Raw genomic sequence first — 20,982 nt, 5'->3', positions numbered from 1 at the left:
ATAAAGGAGGAACAATATCAGGGGCCATGTAGTGATGATGCAGTTCTATATCTTGATTGTGATGGTGGGTACCCAAACTTGAACATGTGGTGAAATTGCATAGAACTAAATATATGCACATGTGAATGCATACACACACGTATACACAGATAAGTGTATGTATACTGGTGAAATGTGAATAAGGTCTGTGTATTTCACCAATGTCCATTTCCTGGTTTTGATATTCTACTGTAGTACTGAAACATGTTAACATTGACTGAAGCTGAGTAAAGTATTCGTAAGACTGCCCTCTAAATTTTTTTGCAACTCTTTATGAGTGTATAATTATTTCAACATAGTAAGCTAACTAAAAATAACAGTGGGATATCATTACACATCTAAAGCTGGCAAAAGAAAAATCAAACAAAACCACCAAAAACGACAATACCAAATGCTTGTGAAGTGTGGATCATCTGTGCAGAGTAACTGGGACTCTCACAGATGAATGGAGGGAAGGAAAATGGTAAAGCCACTTTGGAAAATAGTTTGGCTGTTTCTTAAAACATTAAAAATACACTCATTAAAAAAAATACACTGAGTAAATGATCCAGCTATCTCACTTATAGGTATTATAGTGAGAACTTATATATAGACAAAAGTGCCTAGGTATTTACCCATCAAAAAGTGAGAACTTAAATACAGACGAAAGCCTATGTGCACATGTTTACAGCAGTGTTATTCAAAATTGCCAAAATCTAGAAACAACCCAAATACCCTACAATGTGTGAATGGATAAACAAACTATATAGTTTATCTTTTCAATAGGAGGCTACTTAACAGTAATAAAGAATGAACTATTAAAACATATGCCAATGAGAATGAATCTCAAATGCATGTATGCTGTATAGAACATTCTGGAAAAGGCAAATCTATAGTGACAGAGACCAGGTCACTGGTTGCAAGGAACTGGCCGTGGGAGATGAATACAAAGGGCAGCATCCAGAGGGAAGATCTGAGGTGATGGACCTGTTGTGCATCATGACTGTGGTGGTGGGAACGGAATACATACATTTTTCAATCCTCATAGAACTAATATACCACAGAGTGAATGCTACTGTGTGTAAATTTTTTAAAAAGCAAAATATTCTTAATAAAAAATAAATATTAAAAAAGAGACAATGACTACTAATTTTTTCAAAATTTCCAGAAATACACCCACCTATATATTCAAGAATCTCGCCAAACCAAGCAAGATAAATTCAAAGAAATACACGTCTTGGTAAACCATAGCGACACTATGGAAAATCAAAGATATAAAGTAAGTCTGCAACTCAGACAAAGAATGAAAGAAGCATTGTATTATTGGGATGAATAATAAGAATGCCAGCTGCATTCTCATCACACAACGGAAGCCAGGATACAATGGGATTACATCTTTAAATTGCTGAAAGAAGCAATTCTACTTCCAGTGAAAATACCATTCACAAATTAAGACATTATGAAAACATTTTAAAGACAAAAGCTGAGACAATTGATCACTACAAGGTACACACAAAAAGAAATACAAAAGAGAGTTTTACAGGTTGAAAGGAAATGAACCCACACAGAAATATGAATGTGCTAGAAAACAGTAAATAGGTTGGGATAAATGTAAATATTTACATTAAAATTCTTTAACATTTCATTGGCTATTTTAAGGCAAATAGAAAGCTCTACTGTCAGGTTTACAACATATACATAAGTAAAATAAATAAAAACAGAGGCACAAAACAGAAGCACAAATGATGGAAAGACCTTAATGGAATTACAGTGTTCTGAGAGTTTCACATTGTGAAGTTTAGAAAAATCAAACAGGCTACAGTTGTGCACGAATGTTCACCAAATAAATTTAAAAATGTTTTGTGCCATCTACTATCCATATACTTTGGATGTGGAAGATTTTATTATTTTTACCTTTCAATAGTAGAGTTAAAACTTGAAAGAGGCAACTCTGCTGTGAACTAGCACATCACAACCGTTAACATCCTTGGAATATACAGACTACATATTAAAACTCTCACCTATTCTATCATTTAACTATACCTATCTAGAAAACTCTGTTGTACAAACAGAAAAGTTCTGGAAACCACTGTTAAAATTCAGAGAAGATCTGTTAAAGTGTTCATGTCTAGATTTGAATTTAAACCATATACAAAATTTTGATTGACAATATGATCTAGAGCTGCACTGCCTAATTTAGTAGCTACTAATCACAAGTGACTATTTAAATTTATATTAAATAAAGTGAAATAAGATGGAAGCTTTAGTTCCTTGGTTGCACTACCCACATGCTAGGTGCTCAATAGCCACACAGACCGTGGAGGTGTATACTATTCCTCTAAGTGCAGAAGGCTCTGTTAGGGTACCGTGATCTGGATACTAACCTGACGTAAGCCAAAACCCGTCATCGATACTTCCTCCTGGTGATGAAGGCATTGGTTCACATTATGGAGGAGCGTATCCAACGTCACAGTGACAGTTATGGAGAGTATTGCAAACCTAAAGCCAAAACCAAATTTAAAAAGTGCATTTGATGTATAAGATAGAAATTAAACACATTATTTGTTATTTTTACTCAATGTAAATTATTAAAGTACTATAATTTAGTATATTATAGGTAGTTTTTTATATTAATGTGGAAAGCAATTCTTAAGTTAAAAATTAATATAATAATGTTCATGCAATATCTTTTCAAATGTCCCATTGATTTTCTCTTATTTATCTCTTGTACTTTTAAATAAAAGTATATAATATTCTGATACAACTGAAATGCCTTATTCTAGAAAGGCATAGGAATTATGAAGCTAGAAATTATAAAATAGTGGGAGTTTAAATATACTATGAATTGTGCTAGTTCAAAAAAAATTAGCCATGATAAGAGCCAATTTTTACCAAAAAAAAAAAAAAAATGGGGAAAAACAAAAGGGTGAAGTATTCTTTATCAGACATAGATAGCAAAATTTATTTGGCTAGAAATAGGAAGGCTAGAAAATATCTATAAATGTGATCTGGTGGGTGAATTGAAGGAAGGGCCAGAAACATTATAGAGAATCTAGAAATAGGTTCGTGAAAAACTTAACAAGAAATTAATTAAAATTAAATGAGAGGAAAGAAACAGAAAAGAAACTGTAAATAATAGCACATGTAAGTGATCTGGGAGAAAAGATTTTTAAAAGACACACAGCTCACTTTTCTCCTGGATTACTATATAAAATAGGAAGCATCAGTATGGCAGGAGACACTAGCCACACAGTTAAAGCCAAAGACATACTTGGAAAAACTTACAAAGTTTACAAAATTTCTATAACCTGGTAGATAATTTCACAATGGATGGACAAATAGAAATGCAAATGGAAAATGTGACCATACATACTTAAGGACTGTATAATTAATTACTAAAGAAATGCAAGTTAACAATGGATTTAGCATGTTTGAAGAAATTCAAAACACAGAGAAACTAGTCTGACCAGAATATGAGGAAACATGCTTTTTTTTTTTTTTTTTTTTTTTTTTTTTGCGGTACGCGGGCCTCTCACTGTTGTGGCCTCTCCCGTTGCGGAGCACAGGCTCCGGACGCGCAGGCTCAGCGGCCATGGCTCACGGGCCCAGCCGCTCCGCGGCATGTGGGATCCTCCCGGACCGGGGCACGAACCCATGTCCCCTGCATCGGCAGGCGGACTCTCAACCACAGCGCCACCAGGGAAGCCCGGAAATACGCATTTTTATACATGACAGGTGAGACCAAAAACTGGAATATTTCTTGAAGACAATATAATATTAATGAAAATTTAAACGGTACATATATTTGGCTCATCAGATTTCACTGCTAACAATTTAAGAAGTCAGATAAATGTGCAAAGGTGAAGGTACAACAGTGTCCACTGTACCATTAGTTACAATAGTTAAGTAAAAATTTAACATTATCTGAAAGTCCATCAGTGGATAACTTTTCAAATATAGTAAGGAAGAGACATGCAGGGAAACACATTGAAGCTGTTCAAGGATGAAGCAGATCATAATGAACAAGAAAGTCTGCTCCCATAAAAATATGAGATTAGAAGTAATATGTATAATATATATTGTGAGCGTTTAAATATTTATCAGTACACATACACTCAATTATGAGCAATATTTTTATGTATGTATAAATGTATATGTGTAATCCTTAATGAGCTCATTTCCAAAATTTCATAATCTTAATCTAACATTATAATAAATAGATTGCTTCATATTGGATTTTAGTACAAAGTTCAAAGCAAATTATTTGGTCATGAAGCCTATATGATCTGATTGAACACATAAATCACATACATACGTATGAATAATGGAGTCTGCTTTTCTTATTCGATTTCAATTTCCCAAATACATTTCTACACCCCAAATAATTTTAAGCATTATTATACTGAAAAATGTTATTGACATGGATCAAAATAACTATACTTAGAAACAGAGTAACCATTATACATACCCCATGTCCATTGCACTTTATTTTGGAGATACAAGTTGCGTCTGAGCTGACAGTGACGTCTGTGCAAGATCCTCTGTTACAAAACTAAAATGTGAAAACAACCACCAATGACAAAAATTTTAAATTTAAAGTCAAGAGTTGAACAATTGTACTTGGTAAGAAAATTAGATGCACAAGATATATATACCTCAGATGAATCTGGATTTCAGATCTGCTCATTCTAATAAAAGAACTTGGAGTCAAATGGTGTGTTGTTATCTTATCAAATATCGTATTTTGAGAACCAGAAACCATTTTTTCCCTTGAGGGAGCAGAACTGTGCATTTATCGATATTAATTGGTATAAGTACAAAAATAGCTAACTTGTATTGACTGTTGGTAATGAGCTAGGATCTGTCTTTGCACTTTCTATATATATTTTATATCCTCATTTTATATTTGATGAGAATTAAATGTATACTTTTAAGGTCACACCACCACTGACTGACAGAGCCAATATTCAGTACAAGAACTATTTTACTCGCAGAGCCCAATGATCAACGCTCAATACCAGTGTTCCTGTCATTTTTACATTTTTTTCCCAACTTTAATGACCATATCTCTTATCTTTTGCATTAGGAAATGTGACCTTGAGAAATTTATTTACTCTTCTTTACCTCAGTTTATCCATCTTTGAATTTGGAATAATAATTATAACTATCTCAAAGTTATGAAGGTGAAATAGCTTGTTATGGATAAAGGAACAAAAGCGGTGTTTGGCACACAGTAAATGCTCACTAAATATAGGATATTATCTTAATTATTTATTTATTTAACCTGATTTCTATGTAGACTCTATGTTAATATTTGTCTATCCAAATTTCAATTTAATTTGACTATCTTCGGGAGAATCTACTATCTGATGGATTTTCTTAAGTATCTGGTAGAATACCCCCTATCTGATGAATAGTCTAAAGATATCATTATTTTCTATCACCATTGTTAATTAAGGAAAGAACAAATATCAGCTTGTTCATTAACTGAAAGTGCTCTGATAAAGCCAGCAAGGATAACAAAATGTTGGACAAACCAGCATTGCCTGTCCACAAAACTCTTTTCATTCTAGTGTTCTTGTCATTGAGGCAATACCAGTCACACTTTCCTGGCTTGTTTTTAGGAGAAAAATAAGCCAGGAAAATTAAGAACCATGCTTCTGATATAATTTCTTTCAACTAAACAGATCGATTTGTAGCTGGCTCTTTTGTAATGACAGGAAAAGCAAAAGATACTATGAAAATACTTAGCCTTGGTCAGTGGTTGGGACAGTGTTTTGAATATTAACTAACACATAAGATTTCCCTCTTTAAAAAAGAAACACTAATAGTGTCCCAGAAGAAATCACATCACAGTTCAAAAAAAAAAATCCTTGATATAACTAAAAAAATATTTCCTGAGGAGAAAATCTTGGGTTATGTGAGCATGTTTTCATACAGTTCTGTGCATAAGAATGGGTAAGGAAAAGACAGTTAATTTTATTTATTCCGTCATTGATTAGCTTAACTATTTTTTGGACAATTACATGCCCTAGACATTTTCTTCAAGTTTGAAATGATTATGTTAATAAGATCTGCTTAATACCCCTCACCTACTTATATGAGCTACAATCAGTCTGATAAACTCCTGTTCTGTCTTCTAAATAAACAATTCAAAGACGCCTTCTATCACAACCAATATTGAGCAAACTTGCATTGCTGGAATAATGCCTATCTTCATGTAATATATTATTCACTTAATATATTACAGTATTAAATTTAGGAGTATAACATTTATAATTTTTATAATTGACAAGGAAGACATACTCTTCTTTATGTTGATAGATAAGACATAAAATCTCTTTTTCTCTCTTTTCTTATCTATCAATTGATAGACTGATTTTTACAAAGGACCCACATTTGATGAGAATGTGGTAAAGAAGCCTTTACTATCTAACCTCTCTGAAAACAACTGAACACTGTAGAATAACAAATGAACATAAAGTATGTCCTTGATGACTTTTTAAAATAACCACAGAATGATTCCAATTCAAATTCACAGACTTGGCACTCACAATGGCCTCAAATTCACAGACTTGGCACTCACAATAGCCTCCCTTTTCCCAATAAATGAGAGTAAAGGAAAATCAGAAAGAGACAATTAGAAGGGGAGAGTAAAGGACTTCCTGGGATTTTGAAATAAAATGAAGGTCACTGTTGGATGAGATGAAGTGAGAAAGCAACCACAGGGAACACAGTGGCAAAGGGGAGAGCTTAGTTGATCAGCCTTACGCTGCTTTAGAGGAGCTGCAGCCTCAGAGTCCTAAGGAAAAACAGGAAGAAGAGCTGAAAGGGCAAGATGGGAAAGGGTGGCTAAAATGTGGAACTGTCAGTGGAAGTCTGCACCCCAAACCACAGAACTAGTCAGCACAGAACTAAAAATCTTAAGTGCACTCTCTCTCATACACAAACACACATACACAGACACTAAGACGCTCACAGACCATGTATAGAATCACGAAGAATTTGTGTTTACCTGATTTGGACCACACATAGTGCCATTCTTTACATAGGTATAATCGTCTCGGGAAGTTACTGGTGTCGAATTTCTTAGATGTGCACTTAGACACACAATGCCTCCAAGGAAAGTATACTGAGTATCAAAATTTTTAAACGGCACTACTTCTGTACGTGTCCAGAGACAAACTAACTTTCCACAATAGATATCCCTGTAATATAACACAGAAAAAATTACCCATATGTCACTTAGTGACACAATATATTGTTAAAATAACAGTTCAAAACATGAGGATAATTCACAATGTTGTTCAGAGCATAACATTTTATCAAATGTTTCTTCAATATTTAATATCTTGTAATTTTTATCTCTTTGTTACTTTAATGATACGTGTTGAAAAATACTGAAACACTTCTCTATTTCTGGAATAAACACCATAAGCATACTCTTTTTCAGATACTTATTGGTTATTTGATAATTTTGACTTAGGCATTTTGCAGGTATTTTCCAAAATATAAACCAGTCATTCAAAGTAATGCTAAGCTGACTACAGGAGGAATCAACAACTTTCATTATTTAATTTTATTTCTATATACTTGCAAAGTGAACTGAAAATTGAATTTTTTTTAAAAAAATATGCAATTTACAATAATATTCAAAACATGAACTACTTAGGGTTAAATTTAAGTAATTACAGATACCTAAATAAATGGAACAATATACCATGTTCATGGTTTGAAAATCACATTATGTATACTATTCAATTCTCCATAAATTCATTTTTAGATTTTAAAAAAAATTTCAAGAGTTTTTTTTTTGGGGGGGTTTGAAAATCACATTATGTATACTATTCAATTCTCCATAAATTCATTTTTAGATTTTTTAAAAATTTCAAGAGTTTTTTTTTTTAGGGGGTGGGTAGAAATGGAAAAGTTGATTTAAATTTTTATATAGAAATATAAAGACCGAAAATAGCCAAATCTATCTTGAGAAAGAAGTAACCAAATACGAAGATACATTTTACCTGATCTTGTGCATTAGGATAAGGAGACCTGGTACTGGATAGATACGTAGATTATTCGAACACAAAGTATGTCATGAATTGTTTTTCAGTAAATGTACCAAGGTAATTCAATGGGGGAAGGACAGTCTCTTCAACAAATGGGTCTAGAACAATTGGATATCTTTATGGAGAAAAATATCCCTTGATCCTTAACTTACAAAGTGCCACAAATTACTCAAAATGGATCATACACATACACATAAAAACTGAAATTTGTAGACTTCTAGAAGAACATTTACAAGGAAGCTTCACAAATTTAGGATAGGCTACAAGTAGCATAATACATCAAAGAAGAACATTATAAACTGGACTTCATCAAATTAAAAACTTTGACTCTTTGAAAGATGTCATTAAGAAAACACAAAGCTAAGCCACATACTGGGAGAAAACCTGGCGAAGGCTTGTGTATAGTTTATATTAAGAATTCCTGTAAGTATATAATAAAAAGACAAATAACCCCATTAACCTTTGCAAAATATTTGAACAGACATTTTAAAAAGGAAACATATGAATGCCCAATAATCACATGAAATACTTCCCCATATAATTAGTCATCAGGAAAATACAAACTAAAACTGCAATGAGATACCTGCACAAACTGAAATGACTAAAATGAAAAAGACTGGCAGTAACAAAAGTGGTGAGGATTCAGAACAACCGCCACTGTTATACAGAGATGGATGGAATGCACAATAGTACAACCCTTTTGGAAAGCATTTTGACACTTCGTTATAAACTTAATAGTACAATGAATGTGTTGTGACAGAAATTAGAAGTTTAGATATGTATGGGATTGACTTGGATTTGGTAAGGGAAAACTGTCTGTGGTAATGTAAACGTTCTACATATTTTCCACATTTAATCAGGTGTAGCATCACTCAAATTCAAAAACTCAGCAAGTCAGAAAGAAAATATAAATAAGTATAATGAAGGCCACCTAGACACATCATGAGTCTCTGTGCAGACAAGAAAAGACAAGGTCACAATGCCTTTGTGGATATAAAGGCAGATAGGCCCCATGGATCATCTGGCCAGGTATGGTATGCAGAAGCAGACTTGTTCAGTAAAGTCTTCAGTGAGAGTGAGGGCAAATGGTTTTTGACCACTGTTGTTGAGACTCCTGAAAGGTCCCCTCAGTGGGAAGTGATGGTCTTGCAATACAAAACAAAGTTTATTGGGCTTGCTGTTCACCCACCTATACTTTCAAGAAAATAAAAACTACTTCCCTTCTGCTGGTGGCCATAACTATAGACAGAAAAATCCCTGGTGATCAAGACCGGTTTAGTCACTCCAAAATTTACTGAGATATGTTCTTACAATGAGTAAGAAAAGAAAGAAATTAGAGATATGCTTAGGCAAAAGCCTGATGAAGTCATAAAGTCTCATCCAAATAGCATATTATGGATCGATGTAAGTTCTGCTGGATATGAAGGCTTCAAAGTCCCTCCGTCACTTTTAGAACCAACCTCATGCTCTAAGTACCACTGGTCAATGAACACAGTCTAATGACATGGATGTGGAGAAAGAGAATGTAAAGGCTTACTGCAGTAGGTCTTGTTAAAAGATAATCTGAGGCATATTAAAACTTTTAAGAATTTATTTGAGCAAAAATTGATTCAAATTGGGCAGCATCCAATTTAACAGTTAGAAAGAAGCTCCACGGGACTTCCCTGGTGGTCCAGTGGTTTAAGACTCCGTGCTTCCACTGCAGGGGGCATGGGTTTGATCCCTGGTCAGGGGACTAAGATCCTGCATGCCACATGGCATGGCCAGAAAAGAAAAAAAAAGTAAAAAAAAAGAAAGAAACTCTGAAGAGCTGTAAAATATGGAAGACTTTTATAGGCAGAAAGGAGTGGGAACAAGGAAGTTATACTGGCAAAAAGGTGGGCTGATTATTGCAAAGTTACTTTCCTTTAGGGGATGGCAGAGGTCTATCAGGCAGATTACCTAACTAGTGCTGGCCAGATGATTCTTGATTGACTGGTTTAAGATTCCATTTCTGGAAGAGCCAGAAGTGTAGTTAAGGTAAATCTCTCAGTTTGGTGATGTGAGGTTTAGCATAACGGACTCCATTTGGGGCCTGGTGTGTCTTGTTTTCGTTTTTTTGTTTGTTTGTTTGTTTGTATTTTAAATTCATTAATTTATTTATTTTTGGCTGTGTGGGGTCTTCGTCTCTGTGCGAGGGCTATCTCTAGTTGCGGCAAGCGGGGGCCACTCTTCATCGCGGGGTGCAGGCCTCTCACTATCACAGCCTCTCTTGTTGCGGAGCACAGGCTCCAGATGCGCAGGCTCAGTAGTTGTGGCTCACGGGCCCAGTTGCTCCGTGGCATGTGGGATCTTCCCAGACCAGGGCTCGAACCTGTGTCCCCTGCCAACTGGCAGGCAGATTCTCAACCGCCGTGCCACCAGCGATGCCCCTGTCTCTTTTAACAGTCTTTACAGCTATAATAAAACAGTGGCCTATCCAAGATGAATTCTCATTTTCCAATACATACCCTTGAAATCCAGTGGGGCAAGCTACCTCTTCCCTTAGGTCCACTGTGACTCCATCTTGGATTTTAAACGAAGACTTGAGAGTGCCCAGATGATGAAATAGTGACCCAAATCAGATTAATCAGTTCATCCACACAGTGCAAACAGGCTATCAGAGACAACTGAACGTACTCTTGTATCGCAGGAATAATCTCTGAAAAACTATTTAGGAACTGGGCAATAAACTACCCAGAATGGACACCTTGGCAAAAGCTAAATGTAATTTCCTGCAGGCCAAGGGACAGAAAAATCAATGGTTCAAGTCTGAGTCATATGTTCATGTAGACATGGATATTAGGCCAGAGAGAATCTAATGAGGAAATTGTTTGTCTGCCCTTCGGAGAAATTCTCTCTCACTACTGGGCTACAGAACAGCCATGGTACTTTAAGGTTTGGGCTGTGAGCAGGAGTTATTCCTGGACACCATGTATTTACTATTGGCAGACTATCCTGTCTGACATGATACCATTTGATTGGCATTCACCCGATATGCTTGGTACCCACTCAGTACACAGATCTTACTTCCTTCAACAATAAACAGGACAAGAATAAAGGGTTTCATCCACATGAAATGAAAGCCATATATACTGGTCAAGATGGGATGGAGAAGTGATGGTAACCAAGTTGTCAAGCCTTTCATCTATCCTGAGCACAGGCCATTATAGTACCAGGAAGTCCCCAGGGGTGAGGTTGAAAGAATATTCTTACTAGATTTGGAAATGCTCTCAAATCACATACATTTCTGTTGGGTTCTTTAGGGCTAACACATACCCAAACAGTCATAAATAATAGATTTATGCTGAATAGATGATAGGGATAGATATTCTACATAAATGTAACAGTTCTCTTGATTTTAAGGGATGTTCTCAATGTGGAAATGCTACGATTAAGACAGTGAAAGTAGGGATGAGTATATGACTGGAAGCCACACAGCTATCCTGGCCTATCTAGATTGTTATTGTGAAGCGGCACAAGATACAGTGGGAAGGAGAGGGGGAGAAAGGAATAGGAAGGGGAAAGGGAGCTGGTCAGAAGATCACTGTCTTGATCAAGGAGACAGCATATGCAGGGATACTCAAGAAAATCTGTCATCTTATAATAGCCCTGCCTGGCCAGTAAAAGGTGGCTTATGTAAGCTAAACAAACATGGCAGTGGCTCCAATAGCAATGGCAATTCCAGATATGATGCACAGTTACAGACCGAAGGCACTTGGTGTGTGGTAGCGGAAATTATAGTAAAATCTTTCTTCAGTATCTCACTCGACCCAAAAGATCAAAATCAGCTTGCAAGTTTAGATATTGAAAACAATTTATAACACATCTATGTGTTCTGAGGCACTTGCAATCCACTTATGATCCAAGACTGGGCTCCAAAACAAGACCTGGTGTTTCCAGCACCTGGGACCAAGGAAGACAGGCAAATGTGTCTTTTCCACCAGTTACAGTCAAGTGAGAAAAGGAAATCCAGGGCACACAGCCCAGGGCAATGGACATGGCCAGTCCTCACAAATACAGCATATTAGCCCCTAATCTCCTCTCAAGGGTACTGTTTGACATTGACTGCAATAGACACCTTTCCAGATGTGACACAGCAATTCCTCTGCACAGCAGACATGAACCATACTAATCAAGTACTCCTAAATGGATGATATTTACACATCAGACAATGGTGCCACCTTGAAAGCCAAGGATACTCAGTACTGTGCAATTAGCTGGGGCAGGCCATGGACGTTCTATGATCCACATCATGCACAAGCAGCTATAAGTAACTTTATAGCCAGTTAAATTTTCTGCAAATGTGTATGTCTGAGCTTATTGAACAATGAACTAACCTGGCCATTAGTTTGTTTTACGCTTTTTATATATTTTTGTTCTTTTGTTCGTCTTTATAATTGGATAAATTTGTTCTCAGTTCTCAGATGTGACTTATGTTGGTGATAAACTAAGAACTGCCTATACTCCTAAAGCGTTTCAAGGTTGTAAAATGTTGCAAACGAGAAAAAAAAAGTACTGTCTGGCTAGAGGAAGCCACAGGTAATTAGAGCCTTACATTATAGTACTGAGGTTTAAACAGAAGTGGAAACCATTGTTCCCAGAGTGATTAACAAATCAACAATAATTAAAATATTTTTTGCCACTACTGGCCTTTAGCATATAGCACTGGATACTGCTAGTACTTTTCACTAGCAGTAAAAACTTCCATTCTGGGAAGTTGACGAAGTTCATTTCAATTTCTTTAGGCAAGACTTAGAGCACCGCTTTACTCTCCTCCCCACAATAATATGTCATCTCAGGATTATACCAAATCTGAAATATTATTATACCAGTATGAAATATTGTTGAATGTATAGGTATTCTGTCAAAATCATAACTTTTATAATGGTCTGCAACTGAGAAAATTTGCATCCCATGCTATTTAAGCATATATGACTAAAGACAGACTCGACAATCCAAATAATCCATCTATACTGACTTACAAAACAAGCAGTTACATTTCATGTGGGTAGGTGGAGCTCAGCCAGAAGAATCATTGAAAGCAGTCCAGGATAAAAGGGGAAAAAAACCCGGCCACTGGGCACTGTAACTGATTAGGACCCCCTGCAACCACAGGCATCTCTGATCACTTACACAGCTGATTTCATCCAATGGCCCTAAATTTCCTGATATTCACTGGCTCCTGGAATTTGGAACTAATGAACTTTATCCCATGGTTCAGTGAAGAACTTTTCCCAGGAAAGTTCCACTATAAACAGATTGGCCTCTGACACCGGTAAAGTCCACAAACAGGAAGCTGTACACCCATAAGAAACAGAAATAGCCCACCTACTCCTTTACCTAAACTACTAGGTCACTGAAGGTCCTCTCTGTAAGACTTGTCTCATGCCGAAAAAACTTAGCTTACTGAAGAATCAGCATACATCCTAGCCTTCCAGCATATTGGTGATAAATTACTGATAATTCATACAAGTGAATGCGAATGAAATGACAGACAAATGTGTAAAAGCCATGAAAAGACCATTCAACCATAGGAAAACCCAAAGTAAGTAAGATATCCTCAAAGTTATATATACATGTATACCTCATGACACAGCACATTCACTTGTTGGTACACATACACCCTAGTGAAACGCAAGCACATGTGCAGCAGGAAACATGTGCAAGAAAATTCATAAATAACTGAGTCTTTACAGTCATAAACTGAAATAAACTTAAGTTTTCATTTCACAAATAATGCATAAATAAACTGAAATTTTCATAAACTCAATACTAAAAGCAATGAAAACAATTGGAATATAGCTACATTCAAAAGTTGATGGATGTTCCAAGTACAATACTGGGTGAAAGACCAAGTTACAGATGACACAAATCATATGATTGCCAATTATATAATAGTAGAACACAGTTAATCAAACTATATTGTATAAAGATGGGAAAATAGGAGGAAAACTAAAACTATGATGACAAGAAAGTACTGAAATGATACCTTTAAATTCTAAATGATGATTGGAAAAAGGAGGTATATTGAGAGTGGACACACAAAGAAATTCTTTGGCAGAGGTAAGGACTGCTTTGACCTTAGTGCAAAGTATTCAGGTGCTTGTTAAGTATCTATGTATTACACTCTTCATCCGTATTTCCTGTATATATTTCATATATATTATATATCACAGTGAAATAATGGAATGGTATAAATATTTACTGCTAAACAAAAGTGGGCAGAGTTTACTACAGAGAGAACTGTACTAAAATATATTTTAAAGAAAATTGTAATTAAATGGGAGATTATTTCTGAAGGAAACTTCGACATACAAAAACACTGATAAAAAGGAATGGAAGGTAAAATAAAGCAACTATTTTCTGAATAAATTCTTCATAGTACTTTCTAATGTAAAGAAATGAAATATTTTACAAGAGTATTTTACAAGAAAGTTAACTGGGTTGTAAACACTGTGATCTGGGAAGAAGGTGGCCCAGATAGATGTTTACCATTAAACATCTATGGTAAAAATGCAAAGATAATCACTAAAGGAAAATAAACAGTACATATAGACTAAATCACTAAAAGAAATACTGGAAGAAAGGAAAACAAAATAAACAGATTCAACAAAAATTCAATTAAGAACAAACGTGGCAAATTGAATATAGAAAATATAAAAATTTTGAGACAACTAAATTTATAAAAATATGCAATCTAGAGGAGCATAAGAAAATTAAATGTAATGAGGTATCCTGGAAAAGATCCTGGGAGAGAAAAAGGCCATTAGGTAAAAACAAAGGAAATCGGAATAAACTATGGACTTTAGTTAATTTTAAAATATGTAAAAATATTAATCACAATATTTGAGATAATCTTATAAATCAAAGACAGATTGAATAATAAATTACAACCTAAGGTAAATACTGAGCTTAATAGTAAAGAAAACCTAAATGAGAATAGAGAAATATCAGGGAAATACTAATTTAAGGAAGCTAGTGTGTGCATAGATATAAACATAAAATATGTATACAGATATACAGATTATACCAGACCAAATAGACATTAAAACAGAAATCAACATTAGAAATAAAGAGATTCAGTATTTGAAGGTAAAGTATTAAATTTCTAGGAAGGTACAACAATTGTAAATAAATTTACACCATATAAAAGAAATACAAAATATATAAAATATGAATTGAGTAAATGATAATGGGAATTAGGCAAATCCAACTGTATAGTTGGAGATATCAATATTATTTCTCAAGTGCTGAGAGTTCTGGCAAACAAAATTAGTAAAAATATACAGAAGATTTGAGTCATTCACTTAAAAATTATAACGCCATCAGATTATACAGATTTTAGCTCCTAACAATTAGAGCTTACATCTCAGCAAGTAAATATGAAACATTAAAATAATCACCACACATGAGTTTATGAAGGCAACAACAAGAAAATGCAATGATTAGCTATCTTACCAAGCACAAATGAAAAACAAAAAGACAAAAAGCAAAAAGCTAAATATAACAACAAACCAAGGATTGTGATTAATCCAATTCTGTGAAACGAAGTTAAAATAAAAGAGGCTCTATACATGCAAGAACGGAAATTAGGAGATGAGGAGGTGAACAATAGCATACATTTAAGAACTCAGTGATCCAATCCAGTCACTTGGAGGAATTCAGGGATGATTTAGGTGATAATTATACTACTGTTGGAACTGATGTTTATGATACAGAAAGGTGGGTAATGTTTACACAACAAGGAAAATCTACTTCTTTAACCACACTGCACTTACCCCAAACTTAAATTCTTCAAATGTTTCAAATTCAGGATGAGCCAGTTATCACATGCCTTATATCTCCCCATCTTAGCTATTTGATAAAATGGTGCAACATTAAAAAAAAAAGTCCTCCCACTTATATCACAACTATATTTATAAGACTACATGATGAACACAGAAACAAATCTTTAGATAAGCTATTAATGTTTCTCACCAACCTCTGGCCCACCACAGTCACATTGCTCTGGCGGTTCCAAAACCCCATTGCCACAAACTGAAACTCTTCCTTGTGGAACCACTTTTGAAACTGTTCGATTCTGAAGACATTCAAATTCAGGCTGTGAAGCTGTATGTTTGAACTGATCCATGCTGCAACTGCTAAAAAACTTTACACCACGGGAACGTCTAAAATTAAATTATATTCCTCAGTTAAAAGGAATAAAATCAGTATCAAAGTAATACTCCTTCAATAACGTACTATGAATTCTGTACTACTTCACTTAGAGAATAGCCAAAACGGGAGAGTGCTTTATTTTTAATACAATTAGTAATGCAAGAATAAGTTCATTTCTATTATAATTCAATATAACAGACATCTAATAAGTAGAAGATGTTAAGGTTACATGATTTAGAATATATTAAACAAAACAGTGCTTGGCACACAAAAAGCTCTGTTTAAGTATGTCTTACTTTTATTATTTTCATTATTATTGACAACACCATCATAATTATAATAATTATTATAAAAAGTACTAATTATTATTAAGAAAATGAAACATACTAGGAATAATATGGAAAAATGAAGGAATAAACAATGGTGGACTGTGTTAATTAAAAGTCAGAATTATTTGTACTTTGGTAACAAAATTAATTAATTAAAATATCTCAACACTGAGTATATAGAATGTATAAACCCTAGATTCTTTTTATTTTGATATTTGTATATTTCTAAGTGCACTGTTTAATGGGCTTTTGTTTAAATTTGTAACAATCTCTATGAGATTAGAGAAATGATACAAAAGTACGAAAACCAAATTTTGTTCCTGAAATGGTTGAGTAAATTGCCAACGGGAGATCCTGATTACTCTAAATATTTTAATGTATAACTCTTACATAGAAATGAATTCTCTGAAATCATACCTTCAATATCAGGAAATAATGATACAGTGCTAAAATCTAATCCTCACATCACATTCAAATTTCCCCTTCATCACAGTATTGGCACTTTATAGCAAAAGGATCCAGTTCAAAATCAACCATTGCATTTAGTTCTCATGTCTCCTTAGCTTAGTTGATTACATTTTTTGTTGAATTTCATGACATTGAAAAGTTTTATAATTACAGGCTGATTATTTGGTAAAAGGTCCCTCAATTTGGGTTTATTAAATGTTTCCCCATAGTTAGACTGAGGTTATGCATCTGGGCAACCTCATCACAGAAGTGTTGCTGACTTTGTCTGCTCTGTTGCATCCTAACAGACAGCACATGATTTCAACTTGTTATATTTTTGGTAAAAGTCACTTTGATCAGTTGATTAAGGTGTGTCTGCCAGTCTTCACTCTAAGATTTCTTTCCTTCCTTATCACTTAATAATTATTTGGAGAGAAGTTTTATGTAAAATCTCATTTCTAATCACATTTTCAATTCATTCGTCTATTTACATGAATATGGAATCATATCTTCCTGTTACACTCAGTGGGTTATAATCCATTACAAACATTACAAATGACTTTCAAATTGTCCCAGATTTGCCTATGGGGAGCCCCTTTCAAACTGCTTTGTGTCCCTGTGACAAATCTCCATAATTCTTTGAACGCCTCCTTATACTCTGACACAAATGTTCCAGGCTTGTTTGCTTTTGTGTGTCTTAGTCCTGGAATCAGGTATATGATGTCTCCAACTTTGTTCTTCTTTCTCAAGATTGCTATGGCTATTCAGGGTCTTTTGCTCTCAAGAACTGCCTGTTTGTTATAGCTCCATGAAACCCAGGAACACAAGCTCCCCTGCCACTAGGGCTACATGATCAACAGGTGTCTCCAAGGCAGCAGCCACAAAAAATAGTGCGCCAGGCACCTGCAGAAGCTCCTCTATGGAAGATGGTGGCACTCTAGGGTACAGCAGATAGAGCAGTAGCACTCACCCTCTGCGGTCTCTGGAAAGGATCACAGTCAGGTGTTGGATTTGTGTTTAACTAGAAACCTGATTCTCATGCAGCAATTATGAAGGTAAGCGAAAAGACTTCTTTCACAGAAAGACTGCAATTCTGGTTCTAGCGTCTGTTTGCTGTGCCATGCAGGTGGCAAGAAACACTTTCTCCGTGGGTTACCATCCTGTGGTACCCACAAGCATAAGTCCTGCTGGCCACCCGAGCCAGGTAGTCTACACATGTTCCCCGGCAGCAGCAACAAAATTCAGGGCGCCAGACAAAGTTGTAAGGTCCTTTCTGAGAGACGCCGAGGAGCTGGAGCAAGGAAGGGGGAGGGTGAACAGTTATGCCCACTGGCCTCTGCTTGTTGAGAGAATCACCGTTGCCCCCAAGATGTGAGCCAAACAGTAAGCACGCCCCTCAGGCAAAAGCTCCTGGACAAGTAAATGGGCCACTTTCACAGAAAATCTGGGGTGTGTTTCAGTCTGCTACCTGTGCAGTGCCCTGGGGTGACAGCTCGCCGTGAACTACCTCTCCAATCGGTCCTGTTACAGTCCCAGGGGACCCAGGAACGCAAGTCCCTCTGGGCACCAGAGCCAGGCCATCAAGGGGTGTCTCCTGGGCAGCAGCCACAGAAACTAAAGCAGCGGAAGCCTGTACAAACTCCCCTCCTGGAGATACTGGTTCTCTGGAACATGGCAGATGGAGGCCTGGAAGATAGTTCCCATCCTCCAAGGCCTCTGAAAAAGATTACAGTAGGACTTTTGACATGGGTTTCATTAGAAGCCTGCCCCCCAGGCCACAGCTATGAAGATAAGCTAATAGGCCTCTTTCACGGAAAGACTGGGTTCCTAGGACTGTGGCCTCTTGCTGCGACCTGGGGGTCGTAGCTGTTTAAGAAATCTTGTTTATGGTTTTGTGGAACCTGTGAGCTTAAACCCAGCTGGCCGCCAGAGCCCAGTGATCTAGAGGTGGCAACCTGTGGGTGGCAACCACAAAAACTGGGGTGCCAGGGGATGGTACAAGCTCCTTTCCAGGAGAATCCAGCAAGCTGTAGCGAGGTGGAGGGAGAACACAAAGATGGCATCCACCAGCCTCCATCCCCAGAGAGTACCTTAGCAGGCTTCTAGATGTGTGTTCAATTAGATGCCTGACCTTCCAGCCAGCACGTTAATATGAGAAAGTAAGCCTCTTTGGCATAAAGACTGGGTGCCTCTCAACAGGCCACAGAGGTGGCAAGTGAGTTCAAAAGTTTTAAGATCTCTTTCTCGGTTCACTATAGCCTTATTTGGCTCATATGTGTCTTTCACAGCTAGATGTTTGGGGGTTCGTCTCTCAGTTGCAGGTCTTACCGGTTAGGGTGTCCAATAAGCATTCAAATCCTTCACCCCTCAGAGAAAATCTCTAGGTTTGAGTTCCCTCCCGATTGCGGGTCACCTTGCTGGGGGTAGGAATTATGGTGCGATTGGTTCTTAGCCTTTCCTACCCTCTTCGATGCAGGTTTCTTCTCGTTTGCCCTCTGTGTAGGTGTTTTGAGCAAGCTTTTTGGTCTTTTCTGAGGAAATTGTTCCATGCATAGCCATAGAGTTGGCTTGTCTGAGGGCGGACAGAAGTTCAAGTTCTTCCTAACTCACCATCTTGAACCAGAACCTCTGTAAATAATTCTTGACATCTCTCTTCCTCTCAGTCTTATGAAACTGCTGTAGATTATTATGAGAATCATTATTTACCAAATACTGTTGCCAAAGTGCTCCAGGTCTCTGCTCAAAACCTGCCAACGTGCACATTTAGCAGGAGTTAACATAAATCTTTTTTTTTTTTTTTTTTTTTTTTTTTTGCGGTACGCGGGCCTCTCACTGTTGTGGCCTCTCCCGCTGTGGAGCACAGGCTCCGGACGTGCAGGCTCAGTGGCCATGGCTCACGGGCCCAGCCGCTCCGCGGCATGTGGGATCTTCCCAGACCGGGGCACGAACCTGTGTCCCCTGCATCGGCAGGCGGACTCTCAACCACTGCGCCACCAGGGAAGCCCAACATAAATCTTTAAGGTAAAGGGTCCAGAGATAAGAAAGGAAGCTACAAACAAACAAACAGATGGAACCAGCTGGGACCAAGATGGCGAGGAATCTGACCTCCAACAGAGCCTGAGTCTCATTATACACTGATTTTACTATATTAGTTTATTAAACGACACACCTACCAGGGCCCATAAATGGACATTAAGGAACAAGAAGTATTAATAAAAGGGGGCACCCCACTCCCTCAAAATAGCCCTGCCTCTACCCTTGTAGACTAACGCATATGCCTCCCCATCATCAGTCTCACTCTTCCTACCTTTGTCCTTACTCTTTAGAAGTAAATCCCTCTCACCACACGGGTGAGAAGTTGATCTGTGAACTTAGTTCCTGCTTCTCCATTCCTTGCCCACTGAGGAAAGCTTGTGCTGTGTCGATGGATCTCAGCTTCGGTTTTGTTACTCTGCTGCTTGAATAAAACAAAAAAAGAACTCTCCCCTGCCCAGGCAGAGAGCCTAGAGTCTACAGGACTGAATTCAGTAACAATATTACTATACGGCTGTTCTTTCTGACATATTTAACATTCATGTTACAAAATATATTATATTATCCATACTGCATAAATCAATTAAAATGTGTTTTTTTAAAATTTATCATAAAATCCCAATTTCCACATCATGATTGCTTGCTCAGGCTCTTTCCTACATTTCCTATTACCTCCTGGATTTCTTCCTCTGACTCATGGTTCCTTAGCCTCTTTGTATTTTACTTTCCTTTTTTTTTTTTTTTAAATGTCTATGCCTTTAACATTCTTCCTTTTAGTTTCAGCCATTTCTTTTGTTTCTTTGTTTTATCCCTCCCCCAAGCCCTTTTTTCCAGTCTTTGAGCTCTTAAAATTTTTTGCTATCCAAGTATCACTTCACTTGCTTTCCCTGAAAAGTTTTCAACAAGTTCTT

General features: G+C 36.5%; 1 protein-coding gene across 1 annotated transcript in view; it reads right to left on the bottom strand.

Annotated features, from left to right (window-relative positions):
* LOC309795868 (A disintegrin and metallopeptidase domain 3-like) overlaps window positions 1-20,982 on the bottom strand; it is an 86,833-nt gene that overhangs the window by 12,805 nt on the left and 53,046 nt on the right. The window contains 3 exon segments of the mRNA XM_082608681.1: window positions 2,403-2,463; window positions 2,467-2,517; window positions 16,087-16,273. Coding sequence (XP_082464807.1) covers window positions 2,403-2,463; window positions 2,467-2,517; window positions 16,087-16,273 — 299 coding nt within the window.

This window comes from Mesoplodon mirus (genome assembly GCF_964341445.2).
Source record: "Mesoplodon mirus genome assembly, chromosome: 20".
NCBI classification, from domain to species: domain Eukaryota; kingdom Metazoa; phylum Chordata; class Mammalia; order Artiodactyla; family Ziphiidae; genus Mesoplodon; species Mesoplodon mirus.
The sequence above is the reverse complement of the archived record's forward strand: the minus strand, read 5'-3'. Positions and strand labels throughout refer to the sequence as shown.